Source organism: Myxocyprinus asiaticus, chromosome 9, assembly GCF_019703515.2.
Source record: "Myxocyprinus asiaticus isolate MX2 ecotype Aquarium Trade chromosome 9, UBuf_Myxa_2, whole genome shotgun sequence".
NCBI lineage: Eukaryota > Metazoa > Chordata > Actinopteri > Cypriniformes > Catostomidae > Myxocyprinus > Myxocyprinus asiaticus.
The window spans coordinates 6,898,634-6,923,587 of NC_059352.1; the positions used below are offsets into that span (position 1 = coordinate 6,898,634).

Genomic DNA, 24,954 nt, shown 5'->3' on the forward strand with positions numbered 1-24,954 from the left:
CGAAACATTAGTCTTTCTCTGCAGATGGTCGCTTTACATGTCTGTCAAACAATCTTCTCCAGTCAAAGTAGGTAGTTCCAGGACATGCCAATGTCAAAAGTCTGACTATGCGAACTGGCTAGGAATCTAGCCTCTGTAAAAGGTTCATTAAAAAGGCATGTACCACTAACAATAAAATAATTTAAACTATAGGTCCTTTTAAAGTGTAAGTTAGAACATTTAGTGTGCCTCACACTTTTACAATGGTCTTAACCATTAAAGCTAAGGACTCTTCCTTTAGTATTTTTATTTTTTTATTTTATTTTTTTATTTTTTTATATTCACGCAAAGCAAAGCGTAAGCCTAAGCCTGTCCCTTCCTGGCTCTGAAGTATCTGGATGTGATATTATGCATTGTTTAGAATTCAAGTCAGTCATTACAACAAAGTATATTCTCTAACCAGCACATTCAAAGCTGAGATGGGAATATGCTAAATAAAACATGGGAGGACACCAAGGTTAATAAAGCAAAATGGACTGAGGGTTGTGTTTGCCCTGAACCCGCTGGCTGAACATTATGTATTATCTTTAGGACTCTTTAGAAAAATACTACAGCAATAATTGTCATGTTAAGGGTGATTTTTAGCAGTTGTTTCACAATTTAAAATCAAAGAACTGTACCACTGATCTTTTGGAAATTTCACATGTGATTACTGGCAGTCCTATGATATGTTTGCTTACTGGCCCAAGTCAAAAGAGCTTACCCCTGGTCTCTAGATATGACTCGGGTCCCTCCTTTCAATGTTGGTCTAAATTATTTTTTTTCTCATCTGTCAGGCCAAAATCATAAGTCTAACCCCTTAGAAAGGTAATAGCCCACCTTTCCTGAACAGGCAGCATGATTCATACATAACTTTAAAGATTTAAAACAAACAATAAGCATTAATAATAGTGGCACATGCCTTAGCAAACCCCACTAAGTAGGAAGAAAGTAAATCTTCTTCAAAGTGAATATTGCGGTTTGCAAAATATCACTATTACTTTAATAAGAATGACTGCCTGCCTTTAATTTGTGACAGTGATAAAATTGTCCTTGGCTCACCAGCTGAACTTTTTTATCCTTTATACTTTCAAAACTGCCGTTTTAATCTAGGATTCTATACCGAATGGTTTTTAGTTTTATATATATATATATATAATTATTATTATTATTATTTTGGATTGTATCCTGTTTGATAATTAAGGAATAATTAACCCAAAAATAAAAGAATAATGGTAACACTTCATTTTAGGGATCAGAAATTAGATGGTAATTCATGACTAATAATTACACTTGTAAGTGACAAGTTATGGATTTTTTGGGCATTATAAAGTATTTAATAAGCCATTACTGGCTGATTTCTTATTCTTGCTTTGTAGCCCCTTTACATTTGCTTTTGTCATAATGGATTTATTAGCAAAAAACAAAACATATCAGTAGCTAGTATGATGTAAATGGCATCCTTTATAGGTTATCAGTACTCTGTGTGAATGTGCGGCTTCTAAGTATAAAATAATGTAGAATGTACATAGCATTTCAACAAAGCAGGAAAGGTTAGGTTTAGGGTTAGGGGTTGGTGAAGGGTGTCTGTGGGACTCTAAATAAGCACAATAAACATGTTGATATCCCTATACTCTATGGTAGTATTTAATTAAGGGTGCAAATAGCATCTAACAATATTTGCACTTAATGCAAAGAAGATGCTTTTTGTTACTATTTACACTAAGCAACAAAAGTCTCTACCTTCTGCCTATTTATTTTATACTTATAAGCTGCACATACACACAGTGTAATGAGAACCTATAAATGATGTATTTTTGCACCTTACAAGCTATTGGTTTCTTTTGTTTTTTACCTATTAAGTTCATTGTTAGGAAAAAAATAAATATAATGAGGCTATTAGGCAAGGGTAAGAAATCAGTAAATAAAGGCTTGATAAATATCTTATAATTCTAAACAAGTCCTTAACTAGTCCCTTACAAGACCAATTATTAGTCATTAATTACTGTCTAATTTCGGATCCCTAAAATAAAGTGTTACCAAATTAATTATCTAATCCCCTGCATGCCACCTGAAACATGTATTCTGTCCCCCTCCATGTAACACAAAAGTAGTTATTTAACAGAATGTCCACGCTGCTCTTTTCCCTACAGTGAAAATGGATGGTGACCGGTGGCTGTCAAGCTCCAAAAAGGAGAAATGAGCAACATAAAAGTAGTCCACATGATTTGTGTGCTGTATTCCAAGTCATTTTAAATTGATTACATGAGTGAACTAGAATATGATCATGAACAGCTTCACAGAATTCCTAAATTTGATTTGTAGTTTTGTTTTAGGCTATAGGCGGTTGAGTTGCTTTGGTTGTGACACTCACAGACAGTGGACTACCGTGCGGCCGTCTCCTCCATCATATTGCTCCTGCCACTTGGCCAGTCGTCTGACCAGCTGCAGAATGGACCGTTTGGACAGCGGTGTGTCTCTGTACGCCGGCCAGCCAATGAACTGGAAATGCTGCACCAGTCGATAGCCGTCTTGAGGCTGGAAGTAGAACAGAACCAGTTTAAAGAATTTTGGTCTGTAAACCATTTGTGTGAACTCATATACACTCACTGAGCACTTTATTAGGAAAACTACGGTCCTAATAAAAGTGCCCGACATGGTCATCTGCTGTTGTAGCCAATCTGCCTCAAAGTTCAATGGGTTGTGCATTCTGAGATGATATTCTTCTCACCACAATTGTACAGAGTGATTATCTGAGTTACTGTAGCCTTTTTGTCAGCTCGAACCATTCTAGCCATTTTCCGTTGACCTCTCTCAACAACAAGGCATTTCCGTCCACAGAACTGCTGCTCACTGGATGTTTTGTTGTTGTTGTTGTTGTTGTTTTCTTTTTTGGCACCATTCTGAGTAAACTCTAGAGACTGTCGTGCATGAAAATTTCAGGAGGTCAGCAGTTACAGAAATACTCAAACCAGCCCATCTGGCACCAACAATCATGCCATGGTCGAAATCACTGAGATTACAATTTTCCCCATTCTGATGGTTAATGTAAACATTAACTGAAGGTCATTTCTGCATAATTTGATGCACTGTACTGCTGACACACAATTGGCTGATTAGAAAATTGCATGAATAAGTAGGTGTACAGGTGTTCCTAATAAAGTGGTCAGTGAGTGTATTCACACTGTGACCCAACAGTGAAACCCCACTGGAAAGAAAATCATAAAAGAGATCTCTTAAATATCTTAAATATTTCTCCTAGACAGCAATGAGACAAAATGGAGCTCAAATTGAGACTGTGCTCAGATTTGCCAACATACCTAAGTCTTTAATCAAATGTCAGATATTTCAATGTGAACGCAAATATTTCTCATAAAATCTTCCAAGACCAAAATATCTGATGGCACTTATTTATTTTGCGCAGAGTAACTACCTGGTAAACATCGCCTGTCACCAGCAGTTAAGGAGTATTGGGGAAAAGGATGAGTCTTTCGTTGCGTTGTTCGATGCCTGGAACACGTGAAGCGTCATTAATAAATCCTAATGTGCACTAACATAATGCTAATATAACTCGAAAAGCGCGACTGAAAATCTGTCTCGCAAAACAGATCCATCGCATATATCAGCATTGGCAGGGCAGTGGCCAAATCGTTATGTGATTATTGCGCTTAAGTGATTACAGGCATATGTGGCTAGCAAGACTAATCAAGTTCAAAGACGCATGAAATGTGCTGAGTGTTGTGATAATTTGGATTGGGAATGGCTTTACAGTCGTGGCCCATTTTTTTGGCTTAAAATAATTTCTCACTTCACTAACTCAGGGTCATAATCTCTCAAAAGCTGCTGTTGATTTACTGTCACATTAGAAGTCATCCAAATCAAAGTGACTTAAGTGATTTTTTTTTAAATCTTTTTTAGAGCTGTTGCATTTTCACTTATAATTTTACAGAGTCAGGGTAAGGTTGGTCTGGCATAGTGTGTGAATTATACAATAACTTTTGTTTTGACTTTACTTACATTTTGGTGTTAAAGAAAACACTTTTTTTTTTTTAAACAAATCAAAACATTCAAACAATCAGTATTGAAGGAGTTCCCATGAATGCTAGACATCTTTTGGCTGCTTTTCTTTCACTATCCGGTCCAAATCATCCATTAAAAAAAAAAAAAGAAGAAGAAAAAAAAAAAGAAAGTCATTTTGTAAATCAGTGAGTAGTTTCTATTTGTCTACAAACTAATTTCAAGCATCTATGCATAAGTCTTTAGATCAAAAGGTTTCTGAGATCATTAGACACATAAATTCAGTCACGTTTGTCCAAACTTCGGATTAGTAGTGTAAATCTAAAATAAAGTGATAAATAATAGTACAGTACTTAAGATTTGATGATGCGCTGTATCGACTGATACTGATCCTAACAGAAATTGGTTGAGTGGCGTACTGTTGCTATGGTAACCAAATCGAACGTGATTTCTGTTCGAAAACATCTATTTAGTGCAAGGTGAAAATATGCACTCAAACTAACTTGTAATGAAATAGTTTATACAGAATTGAAACTAACTAATTTATACTTTTTGAGACTCCAGCAAATGTTTTTCTTTGATTTCTTCTTTTTTGGTTCATGCCTTATTTAGGAGGGCCAGACCCCCCAACCCCTCTTATAATTCAAGGGGCACTGCTCTGACCAACCAGTAGAAGTCTGAATGTGAATCAGCAAATGGTCAAATGACTGAGTGAGAGGGACATCAATAAATACATTTCTGTTTCATTAACTCAATCACATTCCAACAGCCCCTTCCCCTGCACTGACCACACTTACCCGTGCCATGTTGCAGATCCTGAAAATGCGATTGATAATGTCCTCATCAATGTCAGCAGATATGAATTCAACTTGAATGGGGCCGTAGCAGCAGGAGCCTTTCTCAGGCCAGTACTGCATGCAGAGCTACAGCGAGAAAAGAATTACAGCAAATAAGTATACAGCAAAAAAGTTCACATCCAGACAATGTGAATCATTAAAGTATTTAGAACTCATGGACTAAAATCTGAAAAAGTTCAAGAGAAAATGGAAGTAACTCAGTAATTTAAAGTAATTTCAAAAACTCATTTTGCACCATGCAAAAAAACATCTATTCTCAAATCTCACTCAAATTATTGTAATGATTATTTTAGGCTTGTCATCTTCTAGAATACATTTTTCAATGTTCTTTTCCTTCAGTGGGTACATTTGAGAACCAAGTGCAATATATAATAATCTAAGAGTAAAAAATGCATAAATGCTTAAATAAATCAATAAAAAATTTAGTAATTATCTTAAATATTCCAATGGTAAAAATAAATAAATGAATAAATAAAAACTAAGGCTGTCAACCGATTAAATGTTTTTATTTAATCGCATATATAAATATTTACTGAGAAAGACCCTCAAATAACAAATATTTTATATATATATATATATATATATATATATATATATATATATATATATATATATATATATATATATATATATATAAAAAATATATATATTCAGATAATTAAAATGCGTTACATTATTGTGGCAGAGAAGTAAAGCATTGATAAGACAATACAAAAAGTGGCTTTAGAATTTATTTCCATATTATTGAACAACAGCCTATTATTGGTGTACAGTTCACAGCAATCCATTTTGCAGTTTAATTTGTCAATCAGGCTGAGATTTACAGGTGCATCTCAATAAATTAGAATGTTGTGGAAAAGTTCATTTATTTCAGTAATTCAACTCAAATTGTGAAACTCGTGTATTAAATAAATTCAGTGCACACAGACTGAAGTAGTTTAAGTCTTTGGTTCTTTTAATTGTGATGATTTTGGCTCACATTTAACAAAAACCCACCAATTCACTATCTCAAAAAATTAGAATACATCATAAGACCAATAAAATTTTTTTTAGTGAATTGTTGGCCTTCTGGAAAGTATGTTCATTTACTGTATATGTACTCAATACTTGGTAGGGGCTCCTTTTGCTTTAATTACTGCCTCAATTTGGCGTGGCATGGAGGTGATCAGTTTGTGGCACTGCTGAGGTGGTATGGAAGACCAGGTTTCTTTGACAGTGGCCTTCAGCTCATCTGCATTTTTTGGTCTCTTGTTTCTCATTTTCCTCTTGACAATACCCCATAGATTCTCTATGGGGTTCAGGTCTGGTGAGTTTGCTGGCCAGTCAAGCACACCAACACCATGGTCATTTAACCAACTTTTGGTGCTTTTGGCAGTGTGGGCAGGTGCCAAATCCTGCTGGAAAATGAAATCAGCATCTTTAAAAAGCTGGTCAGCAGAAGGAAGCATGAAGTGCTCCAAAATGTCTTGGTAAACGGGTGCAGTGACTTTGGTTTTCAAAAAACACAATGGACCAACACCAGCAGATGACATTGCACCCCAAATCATCACAGACTGTGGAAACTTAACACTGGACTTCAAGCAACTTGGGCTATGAGCTTCTCCACCCTTCCTCCAGACTCTAGGACCTTGGTTTCCAAATGAAATACAAAACTTGCTCTCATCTGAAAAGAGGACTTTGGAACACTGGGCAACAGTCCAGTTCTTCTTCTCCTTAGCCCAGGTAAGACGCCTCTGACGTTGTCTGTGGTTCAGGAGTGGCTTAACAAGAGGAATACGACAACTGTAGCCAAATTCCTTGACATGTCTGTGTGTGGTGGCTCTTGATGCCTTGACCCCAGCCTTAGTCCATTCCTTGTGAAGTTCACCCAAATTCTTGAATCGATTTTGCTTGACAATCGTAAGGCTGCGGTTCTCTCGGTTGGTTGTGCATCTTTTTCTTCCACACTTTTTCCTTCCACTCAACTTTCTGTTAACATGCTTGGATACAGCACTCTGTGAACAGCCAGCTTCTTTGGCAATGAATGTTTGTGGCTTACCCTCCTTGTGAAGGGTGTCAATGATTGTCTTCTGGACAACTGTCAGATCAGCAGTCTTCCCCATGATTGTGTAGCCTAGTGAACCAAACTGAGAGACCATTTTGAAGGCTCAGGAAACCTTTGCAGGTGTTTTGAGTTGATTAGCTGATTGGCATGTCACCATATTCTAATTTGTTGAGATAGTGAATTGGTGGCTTTTTGTTAAATGTGAGCCAAAATCATCACAATTAAAAGAACCAAAGACTTAAATTACTTCAGTCTGTGTGCACTGAATTTATTTAATACACGAGTTTCACAATTTGAGTTGAATTACTGAAATAAATGAACTTTTCCACGACATTCTAATTTATTGAGATGCACCTGTATTATAAGGACTTTTCTAAGGATGCGTCAAATGTTCACCTCCGTCAGACAGACGCTTTTGGAGCATCTCACTTTGGCTGTGTTGCTTCATAAACATACTGTTTTTAGGTCGCTGTGTCAAGTTAAACATAGTTTGAAACTTAGAAAAACACATTTTGAGATCCCTGCTTTCGGATTTGTGCTCCATCAAGCTGTGTTTTGAAGGCAAGAACTATCCTCATCTTGTGCTGTCTGCGGTCAGTAAGTGTGGTTTGTTCTCTGTATAAGCTGCACATTGCCTATACAGCTGCCTGTTTCACTTACTGCCCCCTGGAGAAAACAGGTGATACTACAATCTTGAATTTCTCTGATAGAAGGAATATTCCTTATTACTGTCTGGGGACGTTTAATTACATTTTTTTTTTTAAAGTGTTATTTTTTAAATCAACAGCCCAAATAAAAACCTAGTTAAATTATGTTTATAAATAAGCCAAAGGTTGAATTAAATAAAATAATAAAATAAAACATTTGGATTGGCTTATATTGCCGATTTGGATTGTGCAACCTCTTTAAAAAAAAAAAAAAAAAACAGTTAAACACTATCAGGAACATAAATTATGCCATCCAAAAAAAAAAAAAAAAAATTCCAATAGTCAACAGACAATAGACATCAAATAGAGGTGAGGATCAAGCAGTTCACAACCTTCCGGGTATCACATACCTGTGCAGCATCCATTTCATTCAACATGACGATGGTTGAGCAGTTGTAGTCGAAAACTAGCCTCCAGAAGTCAGCCACAGTGTTGGGTAGCGGGTGCTGCGTTACGATAAAGGCTGCTGGCTGTTTGTGGCTCTAGGACAATCAATAAGAGCAAAAGGAAAATAACTCTTCCTTCCATCACTAAAGATGTGTGTGAGCCTGGCCTGCTGACGTCCTAATGTGCCTGACGTGTAATGGCCTAAACTAAATAATAAAGGGGAGGATTCATTAAGAATGAATTGCGGCTTTACCGCAACTGTAAAGCAACACTCCACTGCTGCGATCCAGACACCTGAATTGGCTCTTTAAAATGCTAAAAGTATGTTCGACTACACCGCAAATCTAGATATGGCTGGTTTTAATGCTCTTTCCCATCATTTGATCGTTATTTGATGAATTACTGCTGCCGTGATAGCTAGAAAATGTACACAAACATCTCTTTTAAATAAAATTCTGTTTACCGCCTGCTTTCTGTGGGCAGTAATAACGCAACATTATTTCCCCAGGCAAATAACACTAACTTCTGTGAATAAAGTTCAATCTATGAGCCCAATTAACATTAAAAAGGAGGCGTGTTTGCGTTGAAAAGAATGGCTTAATTTAAATACTCAAGGCACAGCACTATTTCAGTGCATTTAGTGCCTGGTTAAACTGGATTTTGGGTGCTTAGCAAATAAGATACAGGTTATTGTGATGACATACTGTGCGCTAAAGTAGTGCAACAGTTTAGTGGATTTGCCTCAGTGACAGTGATAACCTTGCCAAAGGACTGAATGACATGAATCATTGCTACCAGTATTCCTTGAATCAATGCTGCATTATTGGCCATTTATTTCATTCGCTACTTATTTCTTGTTTTCATCATGTTCTATATCTGCCATATGAGTCTGCTGTCTTGATTATCACATCTGGATGTTGTGTGAAGATGGTCGATTATGGTACGAGTGTGATTATGTTCTATGTGTGGAGATTACAGCGATGTTATCTAATCTTGTCCTCTGTTAAATTTGCTTTGTTTATATGAGATTGTCACAGTATTATCTCCTGGATGTTCTGCTCTGTTTACTCAGATGTTACCAGAGTGCCCTAAAGTCTTCCTCTCAGCCGTAGCTCTCAAATCTCATTTGCCTTCGTGTTCATTTAAATATGGCACCTCAAGACGTCATACCAGGTTCGACGGCGATTACATCAAACGTCATTGGTTCTCAAAAGTTTCAACATTGATGTCAATCATGGCACAACAGCCTTATTAGGCTCAATATTTCAAAGTACAGTGGAAAGAAAAAGTATGTGAACCCTTTGGAATTAGCTGGTTTTCTGCATTACTTGGTCATAAAATGTGATTTAATCTTCATCAAAGTCACAAGTATAGACAAAGCACAATGTGCTTAAGCTAACAATCCACAAACAATTATAATCTTTCATATCTTTATTGAACACATCCCATTAAACATTCACAGTGCTGTGGAAAAAGTAAGCGAACCCTTGGATTTAATAACTGGTCGATCCTCCAAGCTTTTCCGGTAGCTGCGGATTAGTCCTACACAACGTTCAGAAGGTCTTTTGGACCATTCTTCCTTACAGAACTGCTTCAGCTCAGCCATATTCTTAGGACGTCTGGTGTGAATAGCTCTCTTGAGGTCATTCCACAGTATCTCTACTGGGTTAAGGTCTGGGTTCAGTCTGGGCCACCCTGGATTTTATTTTTTTAAGCCATTCTGTAATGGACTTACTTCAGAGATAAGGGTCATTGTCCTGCTGCATCACCCAACTTCTACTGAGCTTCAGCTGGCACACAGCCACCCAGACATTATCCTGTAGGACATCTTTTCCCTCAATGATGGCAAGCGATCCATGCCCCGAAGCAGGCCCAAATCATGATGCTCCCTCCACCGTACTTCACCGTTGGGATTTTATCATATTGGTATGTGGTGCCCTTTTTTATGCCATATGTAGTGCTGTGTGTTCTTCCCAAACAATTCAACCTTAGTTTCATCAGTCCACAAAACATTTTCCCAGTAGGATTGTGGAGTGTCAAGGTGGTCTTTGGCAAACTTCAGGCACGCAGCGATATATTTGTTGGAAAGCAGTGGCTTCATTTGTGGTGTCCTGCCATTGACACCATGGCTGTTTAATGTTTTCTATATAGTAGATTCATGAACATAGATGTTAACCAGTTCCAATGATTCCTTCAATTCTTTAGCTGTCACTCTAGGGTTCTTTTATTTTTTTTTATTTTTTTATTTTTTTTAAATCATTGAGCATTCTACAATGTCCCCTTGGCTGGATGGCCATTTCTAGAGAGAGTAGCCACAGTACTAAATCGTTTCCATTTATAGACAATTTGTCTAATTGTGGACAGATGAATGTCTAAGCTCTTCAAGATAACTTTGTAACCCTTTCAAGCTTCATGCAAAGCAACAATTCTTGATCGTAGGTCTTCTGAAATCTCTTTTTTGCAAGGCATGGTCCACGTTAGCAGGTGCTTCTTGTGAATAGCAAACTCAAAATGTAAAAAGTATCTCTAACCCACACCTCCAATTTTGTTGTATTAATTGGATTCCAGGTTTGACAGCTCTTGACTCTAATTAGCTTTTGTTGACATCTTTAGCCTAGGGGCTCACTTATTTTTTCCCCAGAACTGTGAATGTTTAATGGGATGTGTTAAATAAAGACATGAAAGACTATAATTGTTTGTGTGTTGTTAGCTTAAGCACACTGTGCTTTGTCTATACTTGTAACTTTAATGAAGATGAGATTTTTTATGACCAATTAATGCAGAAAATCACATTTTTTACAAAGGGTTCACATACTTTTTCTTGCCACTGTAAGTAAAAATAAATTAGATTTTAATGCTACACTGAAGGGTAATTTCTTTAAGCTAATAACGATAAATGAACTTAAATTAAACGTGATAAATTAACGTAAATTTAATGTGATAAATTAACGTAAATTTAATGTGTTGCATGTAAACACCTTAACTGGCATTCATACCAGTTTATCCAATGTGTGCAAGTGTTTTGTGGATGATTGTTTATGTTTTGATGTCAAAAGCAGAGAAGAACCCGAAGGTTTCATGTCTCTGAATAAGCAGATTTTTGGTAGTTATCAGCATATTGGTGTGCATGTAAACACACTCACTGTTACTAGGATATTCTACTAAACTTCTTCTGTTAGTGTTCCATGGAAGAAAAACCTCAAATGTGTTTGCAACTACAAGAGGGTGAGTAAATGATGACAGACTTTTACATTAGAGAGCTGAAGAACTTACGTCCATTAGCGCTGCGTTTATGTAATTGCTCGACTCGCCGTCAACAGAAATGAGGAAAGGCAGGCAGCGATCCACTGCGAGGACGTCCATGCTGCGGTTTTTATCGTGGTTACGTGGAAGCAATCCCACGCTGCAGTCCTCTGGACGAACACGAGGTGTTACTATATTCAGAGTCTGAGATAAAACAGAAGAGTTAAGAAGGATTGTATCACACAGTGGGGTCCAACAATCTTAGACCATTTGCTGTTTTGTTTTTTTTCATTACAAATGATATTATCAGCATAACAGTTTGAGTGAAAAGTTGAATAAAAAAATTATAAGAATTTCAGAATGTCTTATTTGATATGTCTTCTTTTTGCTTTAATGACAGCATGCACTCAAGTTGCAAAACCTGATCATCCCAATTGAGAATATTCCAAAGAGCATCTTGTGTGCCTCAATGGAAGCAAGGAAATCAACGTCACAAATTGCTTACTTGATTAGTGACCTAGAAATTTTTTTTTTTCCAATTTTTTTTTCTTCAAAATCCTAAAACTTATGTCTAGGCTTAAATTCCACTTTAAATTCCACATTTTCAATGCAGTCTCAAGACATTTGAAACCCACTGTACCTTTAAAATTTGAAACAACCCCCCAAATGAAATCACTAAAACTTGCTTGCAAACATAAAGCAGCTATTGGTCTTTCTAAAAACCAATTTCAAGCGGTTTTAAAGTACTGGTCCAACCACAACCAAAGCAAATATTTTACTAAACTGAAGGTCAGTCATTACTTATGTATAAGACAGACTGAGAGATTGAGAGAGAGGGAGAGACTGTTGAAAAGAGAGAGACAGTTAAAAATGGCTTACAAGACAGAGAGATGTAGCGGTAGATAGAAAATGAAAGATCTGGGAGGAAAGAAAGATAGAAACATATTCATCATATTTTATGAGACATCTCACATATCTGAGGCTTCTTTTCCCCTCAGATGGCAGTGGCTCACTCATTTCACAGGGAATACAAAACATAAAGGCACCGTGAAAAGAAATAGCTTAGCTCTGGGCTTTATGAGGCAGTAGCAGCTTGCCAATGGCTCGTAAAAAGCATTTTTCCCCAGATGTCTGAGTCACCGTATCTTTACTCACCTTCCTCAACTTAATGTGTTATGGAAGCTGCCTCAGTTTTGCCGATTTACTTATTCAAAAGCACTTGGAATTTAAGAGAATGGTAAAAATCACACCTCTGCCTCATGAGAGCTTGATAAAGTTGTTAGAAATAGCTGCGGGGCCTTTAGCCATAATACAGTTCTGTCAATCGGTGAAAAAAACCTTGGAGGATTCAGTAAATTAGACGCCCACGTGGGCTGGCCGTGTAATGTACTGTTCCTACTGTTTTACCACCCACAGAGAAGAACATTTACAAATGAGATCTCTTTAGTATCTTAATTGTTTCTCCTACCTACACCGTAATGAGATATAATGGAGCGAAAATGGAGGATATTGATATCCTGAGGAAAAGGCCTAGTTATCTTACATGTGTCTCCTCTAGAGTTTCAAATGAGATCTCAACAATGTCTCAAACTGTGCTCAAATTTGCCAAGATACCAAAAGTCAAAGTATTTCAAAATAAACTCAAAAATTGATCATAAATGTTTCATGTCTCATAACTTTACACATCCCTTTCAGAATTTATACAAATATAAGAGATACAAGATCATATTTTTTATTAGGTACTGCCCTTCAGAAGCAAGACAAAATAATAACAATTTACACAAATAATCCTGTTCAAAAGTTTACATCTCCATGGTTCTTAACCTCCTGAGACCCAGCATCCACATGCGTGGACATTACGTTATGGCTTCGCTATAAACTATGCATAATTTCATTTCATTTAAACCGATGATCTCAGTTCAGGACACTCTAGGCTGTTATTAAAGGGTTAAACCTTCGACACACCAAGTTTTTCTTTCAGAGAAATGGCAACAAAACTACATCTGGTAAGAAACCTTATTAAGTTTTTACATTAAAACATGTTTGAGTCAAAAGATTAGTCTCTAGTTTCAACCGATATGCCATTTTTTTTATTTCATAGATATATTGAGAAATACCACGCTGTTAAACACAATGACCACGTACATGGACTATAGGCTCATTTACCTTAAAATATCCTATATTCAATGTGCATTATCACATTGAGAATCTTAACTGGAGGTTAAATCATTCCATAATTAGGGAGCAAGAGAGCATCCTATAGCTTTCCTATGCTGCCAAGTGCATTCACTCCTAACATGCAGTCAAAAGTTCAGTTTCAGGCTGCAGATGATGTTTGGACCACTCAACATGTTTGGCAGACATGGGACAATGGTAATCAGTACATATTCAGAGTTTTTCATGCTAAATTAAATTTTAACATGGTTGGCAATGATTGGATGATGCTGGCCCTAAATTTTAATCAGAATTACTTATGCTAATTTCTGATGTAGTGTCAGTAACATCTTAAAAACATGAATAATCAACACTCCGAAACATAATAAGTAATTTGATTAAAAAATATTTCTTTAGCTTGGTATTATTTAAACTTTCACAACTTAGTCCTGCTGTCCACATATGTGGACATCAAGTTTTAGGAAAACTATTTGGTCTAAAAAATAATAATATATTATTATTCTTTTTTGCATGTTTCTTAGGGGCTACTAGTTACAAATCATAAGTTAATATAGTGTGTTGCCTTCTTTAGCATAAATGAATGTTTGCACCCTTTGTAATACTAGTCATGCATAAGTTGCTCAATTGTCCTAAGTGTCAAAAGCTGTGTTTTAACATTATATAGCCACTGCTGGGAAGACCTCAAATGTGCAGAAGATGCTGGGAAAGCAAAGGAGGTATAGTGCATGGAGGATTATTATTATTTTTTTTTTAAGAACAGTGGGCAGTTCAAAGCAGGGACTCATGCACAACTATCACAAAAGACACAAACACTAATTGATCATCGAGTAAGCAACACACCATATTAAGAACAAAGGGGATACAAACTTTTGAACAGGATCATTTGTCTGAATTCATTCATTATTTTGTCTTGAGGAATATATCTAAATACATGTTGTGTCAAATAGCTTCATCAGAGCAGTACTAAATAAAAAAAACTAAATGCATTTTTCATGATCCTTCTTATGTTTTTGTAAAAGATAAACATCTTGCAGATTCAGCAAGGGGGATGCACACTTGTATGCATGTATGTATGTACTGTATGTATGTACAGTTGAAGTCAAAAGTTTACATACAGTAGGTTGAAGTCATTAAAACTCATTTTTTAACAACTCCACAGACTTAATATTAATAAACTATAGTTTTGAAAAGATCTACTTTGTGCATGACATGAATTATTTTTCCAACAGTTGTTTACAGACAGATTGTTTCACTTTTAATTGACTATATCACAATTCCAGTGGGTCAGAAATTTACATGCACTAAGTTAACTGTGCCTTTAAGCAGCTTGGAAAATTGCTGAAAATTATGTCACGCCTTTAGGCAATTAGCCTATTAGATTCTGATTGGCTAATTGGTGTCAATTGGAGATGTACCTGTGGATGTATTTTCAGGCCTACCTTCAAACTCAGTGCCTCTTTGCTTGACATCATGGGAAAATCAAAAGAAGTCAGCCAAGGCCTCAGAAAAAAAATTGTGGACCTCCACAAGTCTGGTTCATACTTGGGAGCAATTTCCAAATGCCTGAAGGTACCACGTTCATCTGTACAAACAATAGTATGCAAGTATAAACACCATGGGCCACTCAGCCATCATACCGCTCAGGAAGGAAACACATTCTGTCTCCTAGAGATGTAGTTTGGTGCGAGAAGTGCAAATCAATCCCAGAACAACAGCAAAGAACCTTGTGAAGATTTTGGAGGAAAAAGGTAGACAAGTATCTATATCCACAGTAAAACGAGTCCTATATCGACATAACCTAAAAGGCTGCTCAGCAAGGAAGAAGCCACTGCTCCAAAACTGCCATAAAAAAGCCAGAATACAGTTTGCAAGTGCACATGGGGACAAAGATCTTACTTTTTGGAGAAATGTCCTCTGGTCTGATAAAACAAAAATTTAACTGTTTGGCCATATTGACCATCATTATGTTTGGAGGAAAAAGGGTGAGGCCTGTAAGCCGAAGAACACCATCCCAACCGTGAAGCACGGAGGTGGCAACATCATGTTGTGGAGGTGCTTTGCTGCAGGAGGGACTGGTGCACTTCATAAAATAGATGGCATCATGAGGAAGGAAAATTGTGTGGATATATTGAAGCAACATCTCAACTCCTCAGCCAGGAAGTTAAAGCTCGGTTGCAAATGGGTCTTCCAAATGGACAATGACCACAAGCATACCCCCAAAGTTGTGGCAAAATGGCTTAAGGACAACAAAGTCAAGGTGTTGGAGTGGCCATCACAAAGCCCTGACCTCAATCCGATAGAAAATTTGTGGGCAGAACTGAAAAAGCGTGTGCGAGCAAGGAGGCCTTCAAATCTGACTCAGTTACACCAGTTCTGTCTGGAGGAATGGGCCAAAATTCCAGCAACTTATTGTGAGAAGCTTGTGGAAGGCTATCCAAAATGTTTAACCCAAGTTAAACAATTTAAAGGCAATGCTACCAAATACTAACAAAGTGTATGAAAACTTCTGACCCTCTGGGAATGTGATGAAAGTAATAAAAGCTGAAATAAATAATTTTCTCTAATATTATTCTGACATTTCACATTCTTTAATTAAAGTAGTGATCCTAACTGACCTAAGACAGGGAATTTTTCTACGATCAAATGTCAGGAATTGTGAAAAACTGAGTTTAAATGTATTTGCTAAGGTGTATGTAAACTTCTGACTTCAACTGTATATATGTACTGTATGTATCTATATATACAGTATATTCATGTGTATATATAGATAATATATATATAATACAAATACTGTATATAATTACCTATATATATATATATATATATATATATATATATATATATATATATATATATATATATATATATATATATATATATATACTACCGGTCAAAAGTTTTGAAACACTTACTCATTCTCTATTATAATTTTGTTTCACATTTTAGAATAATAGTAAAGTCATCAAAACAATGAAATAACATAAATGGAACTATGGGAATTATGTTGTGACTAAACAAAATCCAAAATAAATCAAAACTGTGTTATATTTTAGCATCTTCAAAGTAGTCACCCTTTGCCTAGAATTTGCAGACATGTACTCTTGACATTTTCTCAACCAACTTCTTGAGTTATCACCCTGGGATGATTTTTAAACAGTATTGAAGGAGTTCCCATCTATGTTGGGCACTTATTGGCTGCTTTTCCTTATTATTTGGTCCAAGTCATCGATTTCAAAAACTTTTTTATTTTTTATTTTTTATTTTAGTTTTATAATGAAATAAATTAATATGGTGGCACAATTATATTTTTGTCTACAAAACTAATTTCAAACATTTAAGCATACGCCTTCAGATCAAACGATTTTTAAGATCGTGAGAAACATTTCAGTCAAGTGTTTCAAAACTTTTGACCGGTAGTGTATATTATATACAGTATATTATTTGTTTTTGTTGCCGTTTAAACAATATTGTATTAATAGATATTGTCTTGTCTATTTATTGATTTATTGTTGATCAGTATTGTTGTAGTTTCTCAAATCAATAAAACATTTTGTTTTAAAAAAATATATATATATATTTTGGTGGAATGGTTATGATTGTACATTTTTGATAGGGAAGGCCCAGTGTCAGAAGATTTCTTACCTGAAATTCATCTTTGATCTGACTGGAGTTGGTTTGAGGGTCTAATCTGCTGATGTTGTAGTAGATGGCTCTGAACTCACAAACTGGAATCGCTGTGTTCCCACACAAACACGCTTCTAGAATGGCATCATGCACAAACACATACTGCTCCTGCACAGAGAAATATAGAAAACCCCTTACAAAAAGGTATTTTGATGGTACCATAGTACAGTGACGGTATCACATGTAATACAGTGGTACTTTGATATATCATGGTACCATACATGTGTTTATATAATGGTATTTACATACAAATAAGTGTTTAAGTTAGCTTAAAAAAGGTGACTTTAGCTGAAAGGCAAGTAATTTACATCCCTGTACATGGCACTCCAAAAGACATCCAAAAATACCATAGAGTTACCAAATGATGATGTCCACAAACACAGTATTACCATGGTCCATCAGTTTTACAGTCAATTTAAAATCATCTCTATAGAAAACCATTACTTGTTTAGATAGGATATGTTGCATTTTACTTAATCAGTTTATTATTTTAAAGCTTAAGCAATATTAGATTCACAGTGCAATCAAAATGAAGACAAATCTCACTGATTTAAAATTATTGTTTTCAATTAAAATAAACACATGAGAATAAAATTGTCCACATGAGAAAACCTCCCTTAGACATTTTAGCGCCAAATTTATCATAATAAAAGCAACATCACTCTCTAGAATTATTAAGGCTTGATATAAACGTTCACAGTCTTCAAAGCCGGCAATCTACATAATTCATAAACATCAAGACACATATGTTTTAAGAGCCAGACCTCTAGCTGAGAGTGAATGCTGCACAGCATGATGGAAAATCATGAGGGAAATATGGAGCCGATATCTCCTGCAAAGATTCGTATGAGAACTGTGTGTGAACATCAGTGCATGAAGCTCAATTTGCTGGTGGTGGTGAAATATATCTTGCTGCAGGGATGTTCTACAAGGATTTCAGCTTTGCAGCTTCTAATGTTAAAATCCTTTGGAGGCAGAAATTTACCTAAAACCGCTTCAACTGTGGCCTTAAAAAGGAGATCAGGGGGCCACTCAAAGCACCATCCCCTTCCTGCAGTTAATATTAAACTCTCCCTTAAAGCTTGGCCCTAAATATGGGCCAGATTTATCTATATTTTAGCTCAACAATGCCTGCGGCTTAAGGGGTATCACCCCTTAAGTTTTGAATGTTAATGTAGGCCTTTTGATCCACGCTAAGCTAAAGTCAAGCTGTCCTGACCTCTCGCACCCATTACTCCAGAACCTGGTGAGCACTTCTGTTGAGGGCCGAGGACAAAGGAGGCAAAAAGCCTTTTAAAAGATTAATTGCTTTGTGTTGTGTCTGCGGAGGATTATCTGTGAATGGGGCTGTGGGCTGACATAAATTGCCTCCCAGAACCCATTATCACTGGCTGTGTGTTTAGTGTTAGTCTTTTAAAAGCACGCCATCCCAACTGCAAAATTTGTAATATCAGAATAGACAGAATAAAACATCTTGTCGATTTGACATAGTGTGTGATTCATTTGTGATTTTGTTTTAAAAGCGTTCTCCATTACTGCATACTTTGAAAAACGATGATGTTAGGAAACTGAAAATTTAGTTTTTAAATGAAAACTGATTAGTGTGGATGTGGCCTTGTATACAGTATTGATATTTAAATAATGTTTAGACTTGAAAACTGAAAAAGTTAGCACTAACGTTAAAATAATGTAAAAAAAAATAACTCAAAATAATGAATCATATTTTGCCTTTCATTTTTTCTTTCAATGATGTATACTGCCCTACAAAGCCATAACACAGCAACTACACCAACACTGAAACCAAGAAAAATGGCTTAAAAATGTTTTGATTGTCCAGTCAAATGTGGATTATAAAATAGTCTCATTTAATATTCTCTGAATCTAAGCATAGTCAAGCCAAACCCATTGGTCACAGGGCAGATCATAGTCTAAGAAGCCGTTCAGTCCATACGCAATCTTTCAAAAAAAAAAAAAAAAAAGAAAGAAAAAGCTAGACGCAGCACAATGAATATAACAGCATGCAGGTGTCTTGAAACATATTTTTAAAAGTTGAAGTGCTTTTTAACTTAAACGGTGTAAATAAATGTGGCGATCTTACATAAGATGAAAAAAAATTACTCTATGGCTGAACTTGATTCAGTTATTGACAGTGGTTACACATGTTTGAAATTAGATTTCTTAAATCAAATTTATCATGTCATTTCAACATAAATACTTCAAGTAAAGGGAACCTAACTGAATCAAATAAACCCAACAAAATTTAACCAGTCAAAATAACTCAAATGAAATGATTTTAGTGATATCTTAGCAAAGACAGGAAATGTTAGCATGCTAAACATATGCTGGTGAAAAACACGAGTACAAATTTGTCACTAAGCTATGGTTAGCACAGCAATTGCTTAATGGACAAAGCAATTTGTAGAATACTCAAAATGTATCTGTCCTAAACATAGGCTCAAGCTATATTTTTCACCATGATTGTAACTCCCAAATCTACAAAATAACAGAAATTCATCTAAATCTCAACATAAGAAAACATAAAACACTAACAAGTCTTCCCCTTTATATTCATCTTCCACAAAGACACATAAAATGACACTTAATTTGAACATATACTCTCCCTGTCGATTCCCATGCAAAGCATTGTGGGAACTAAAAATCCTCTGCTCATTTTCAGTTAACCAAATAAAAAATATTCATGTTGTCACGAAGCACATGGATTAAGTAAAGCTGACAAGACATTTTTTTTTAGTTGAATCAACTCAGTTAATTTAATTTCCCATGGTTACATGAATTTTTGAGTAATATTAACATGGGTGGATTGAGTAAAACTGACAACAGGGAAAGTAAAAAGTTTTAGTGCATGTTTACATAGATAAAAAAAAATTGAAAAGCAGGGCAGATGGATGCAAAAATGTATTCGGTGTGAATAACCCTAAAGAGACACTTTGAACTGAGGCTTTGAATGAAAACATCCCAGTGGGGAAATTTGGACTAAAATTGAATGAATAAGTGCCTGTATTTGAGTGTAAGAGGGGACATTTGACAGGATTATATAAATTAAAAAAATAAAAAATGTATAAAAGTAAGTAGCTGTTTGTAGTGTTGCTCACCTCTGTCTGTACCATGTTGACTCTCTGTGAGCGCAGCTCTCTGATGCAGTTGAAGATGTCCACCACTCCTTCACTCTCTGCCATGTCTAACATAATGTCCACTGCAATGAAACAGCCTGTTCTTCCTGCACCAGCACTACAGGAAACACAAAAAATACAAGCTTCCACAAACATTCCAATTGTGTTGTAAGAATTATTTGAGAGTACATATTTGAATTATGCCTTGATAATAAACATTTATTTAATAATTTAAATGTTGTTAAAATTATTATGAATAATTACATAATTTATGTAATGAAATCTAATAATTAATTATATAATAATAATAATAATATAAATTATCTAATATTAATATATTTAATATAAATAAATAAATAATAATGAATTACACATTGAAAGGGCTGAGGTTTTTGTCAAGAGTCAAAAGTTAGGTGTTAGGAAATCACAAATCTGGCAGGCCAAGCTGTGGGTGGGTGGGTGTGTTAGTAAACATTAGGATAAAAGATGAGCTATCAGTCACTCTAAAACTACACACGCACACACACACACACACACACACACACACACACACACACACACACACACACACACACACACACACACACACACACAAATACATAGCAACTCCACAGAGCCACAGATTGGCCATCACTTGCAGTGATTAATGGTGCAACTGATAAACAACTGACAAGAAGAATATGAGAGATGAGAGAGGGAGGATGTCCTTAGTGCATTCATAGTAGCATTACCATCATCCCTAAATTTACATTCTTAAATTGTCATTAGTAAGCCATTATGTGCTACATTGTTTTTTCTTAATCTCCTAACTTAACACTAAAGCTATTTTGTCTTCTTTCACCAAAAATGAAAATTCTTCCATGGAACACAAATGTATAGTGCTTTCAAATGTAAAAAAAAATTACAAAACGCATTATAAAGGCACCATAAAAGTAGTCCATGTAACAAAAGTGCTACTGTACATTCCACATTTTTAAAAACCATACAGTAGCTTTAAGTAAGGAACAGACTAAAATTTAAGTTGTTTTTAATTGAAAATGTTCCCCTCTGCAGCAACTCTCAAATGTCACTTGTTGTATGCAAGCAATACATTCAATATAACATGTCGAGATGCTCTGCAGCAGATTTGATGTTAATGACATCCACCGTTATTCACTCATGCGTGTCTCGTCCTTGATGAGAACCTGGCAGCTAAGACATTGTGTTAAACTTCTCCTTTTGTGTTCTACAGAAAAAAAGTAACTCAAACGGGTTTGGAACAACATGAGGGTGAGCCAGTATTGTAGGGTGACCATATTCTGGTTTTCCAAAAAGAGGACACCTTTTTTTTTCAGCGGGGGGGGGGGGGACAAAAAAGGTTTCAAAACAGTGTTACTCTGAATGCAAACTTTAATACAGTGAAAAAAACACTCTATTAGCATAACATAAATATATATATATATATATAAATAAAAATGTCCAACTTTCTTTTGAAGGTCCATGTACTAAAATTAAATATTTGATGTCAAGAGTGTACCTTCATTAACTATTACTATTATTTTGAATGGCCATGGAAAATGAAGCAATGTGATAACAATTTTACCTGGTCGCAAAATGTCGTCCGTTAATTTACCTGATGAACTTTCACCTTTTGCTGACCCTTTATGCTTCGCAGAGCTAATGTGTGCTTCTAAATCACTTGCACCTTTATTAGCAACTGACACACAAGTGCCAGCTTTACATGTCATACATTCTGCTTCCCAAGGATCTCGACCTGGACAAAAGCATGGGAATTTTTTGTGCAAATCTTCTTTAAATTTGCACTTTCGTTTGGGCATTGTTTCCACTCAGCTGTCATTTGCTGCTGCTGTCAAGCAACTGTTTGATGCCGAACACAACAGTGCTTTGCGCATTCATGGAGAGATTGACAGGCAGGAATTTGGCCAATAGTTGCTGCAAGCTTCTTATAATTGACCAATTGGTGTGTGAGAAGGTGGGATTTACAAAGAGGGGTTAAAGCAATGCAAATATGCACACACACACACACAATGAAGTATTAGACCAGATGCACATCATAACGCAACTAAAGCCGAATCCCGGACATTTTCGCAAACTTATAAATCCCGGCCGGAGGCTTTTTTTAAGGTCCGAAAAAGAGGACGTATGGTCACCCTACAATATTGACATCATTTTCACTTTTTTGGTGGTGCACACAGTAACTTTTTTCTTTGTGTCATCTTGGACTTACACTGACACCTAGCGGCTTGGATGCTGCATCATTTAAAATCAGTAGTTTTCAGTTTCAGATGACTTTATAGAAATGTAGTATTCACAGTCAGCCATGATTACTTTAATCAATGAGTGAAAGTTTCAAAAAACAGGATGGTTACTGAGATTAAGCGAGAAGTATTTGACTGGTCATGTGATTGTAACATGGCAGCCCCCATGTGCGGACCCTCTCCATGTAGAATAAAACAGATTTTATAAGGTTACTGGTATGACTGGCGTCTTCATTTCACATATATTGCAAAATTACAATTCATGTCTTTAAGAGTTAAACTTTTTAATGAGGAAAAAATTACTGAGTGCACCTTTAATATAACTAGAATCTAATCTCAATTGTAATCTCTACTCCACAAGCACTTGACACTTCTATTACGTTTCTTTGTCACATCTGCTCTTTCTCTGGGACTGCAAAATAACACCCATCTCACAGTCTCCTCCTGTCACCTTTCATTCCCAAAATGCCTTCCCACATTTCCCCCCAATTACACCCCAGCAGCGTGCAAGCATGTCTGTCTATCCGAGTGTCCATCTGTGTAGCATGTGGGCATGTTGTGGACAGATTCATGGGTGAATGTCAATGTATGTGCCAGAACGTCCTACATTAGTGTGAGAATGTGTGAGCGTGCTCTTCCTCTCTTCCTCCTGTACTTCCCTCATTTCATCCCTAAATAGATGAAAAGTTAGTTGTATAATGCAACCAGTTCACCGAGAGTTAATCTACACTCTTGCTACAGCCTGTGCATCAAACCTAAATGGAAGGTATATGTTAGGAATATCCATTCAAGATTAATTAAATATGAAGGAAATGTCAGTTTTGATGGCTTCACTATTCTTCTAAGTATTTTTAACTGTTAGTGTATTATGTTGTTTTCTATTCTTAAAAAAGGAACTGAATGTATTTCAACTGAATGTAGTAGATTTGTAAAGAAATACATTATATGGCTCTCTGTAATACTCAAAATCTGATTGATCAATCGCCCCATCCAGCAGCCTGATATTTCAGAATATTGATCGTTCATCCAGTGATAAAGTGATATTTCACCAGTCATCCGGATATTGTGAGTCATCTTTCCTACTTCTTGTATCATGTGCATTTATTTATTTATTTTGCAAGTAGTCATGTAATAAGTGGGATAATACACAGTCATATGGTCATTTTCACTATATATACACCTTGCAGAACTCTAGTGCAAACGGGAGGTGTTTCAAAAGTATCTGCTGTCTCTTTCTTCTCATATAATAACATCATTTCAACCCAAATTATGTTTCATATCCATTTATTTATTTATTTTGTAATTAGCCATGTAATATGTGGTGTAATGTGTGGTAATGAGCTGGTCTCTCACAAAATAAACCCATTCAGGGTGATACAAGAACCATCTGCACTAGCATAGAGGTTTGTTGTGCGATATATTATCTGACTGTATATTATTGCCTAAATACAGTATACAGTATATATCCTGTATATATATACACTGGCAGCCAAAAGTTTGGAATAATGTACAGATTTTGCTCTTATGGAAAGGAATTGGTACTTTTATTCACCAAAGTGGCATTCAACTGATCACAATGTATAGTCAGGACATTAATAGTTTATGAGTTCTCATCAAAAAATCCTCCACATGCAGCAATGACAGCTTTGCAGATCATTGGCATTCTAGCTGTCAGTTTGTCCAGATACTCAGGTGACATTTCACCCCACGCTTCCTGTAGCACTTGCCATAGATGTGGCTGTCTTGTCGGGCACTTCTCATGCACCTTACAGTCTAGCTGATCCCACAAAAGCTTAATGGGGTTAAGATCCATAACAGGCTTTTTTTTTTCAATTATCTGTTGTCCAATGTCTGTGTTTCTTTGCCCACTCTAACCTTTTCTTTTTGTTTTTCTGTTTCAAAAGTGGCTTTTTCTTTGCAATTCTTCCCAAAAGGCCTGCACCCCTGAGACTTCTCTTTAATGTTATACTTGAAACTGGTGTTGAGCAGGTAGAATTCAATGAAGCTGTCAGCTGAGGACATGTGAGGTGTCTATTTCTCAAACTAGAGACTCTGATGAACTCTTGTTTAGTTGTACATCTGGCCTTCCACATCTCTTTCTGTCCTTGTTAGAGCCAGTTGTCCTTTGTCTTTGAAGACTGTAGTGTACACCTTTGTATGAAATCTTCATTTATTTTTTTTGTGGCAATTCCAAGCATTGTATAGCCTTCATTCCTCAAAACAATGATTGACTGACGAGTTTCTAGAGAAAGCTGTTTCTTTTTTGCCATTTTTGACCTAATATTGACCTTAAGACATACCAGTCTATTACATACTGTGGCAACTCAAAAACAAACACAAAGACAATGTTAAGCTTTATTTAATGAACCAAATAGCTTTCAGCTGTGTTTGATATAATGGCAAGTGATTTTCTAGTACCGAATTAGCAATTTA

The 24,954-nt window shown here is 36.0% G+C and overlaps 1 protein-coding gene across 3 annotated transcripts in view; it reads right to left on the minus strand.

The window, feature by feature from the left end:
* LOC127445935 (receptor-type tyrosine-protein phosphatase T-like) overlaps positions 1-24,954 on the minus strand; it is a 365,971-nt gene that overhangs the window by 5,955 nt on the left and 335,062 nt on the right. For all 3 annotated transcript variants that reach the window (XM_051706455.1, XM_051706454.1, XM_051706453.1), the window contains 6 exons: positions 20,246-20,381; positions 17,091-17,240; positions 11,304-11,477; positions 7,994-8,125; positions 4,833-4,958; positions 2,393-2,556 (listed from right to left, as the gene is read on the minus strand). In XM_051706455.1, the coding sequence (XP_051562415.1) occupies positions 2,393-2,556; positions 4,833-4,958; positions 7,994-8,125; positions 11,304-11,477; positions 17,091-17,240; positions 20,246-20,381 (882 nt within the window). The remainder of the gene's footprint in view (positions 1-2,392; positions 2,557-4,832; positions 4,959-7,993; positions 8,126-11,303; positions 11,478-17,090; positions 17,241-20,245; positions 20,382-24,954) is intronic.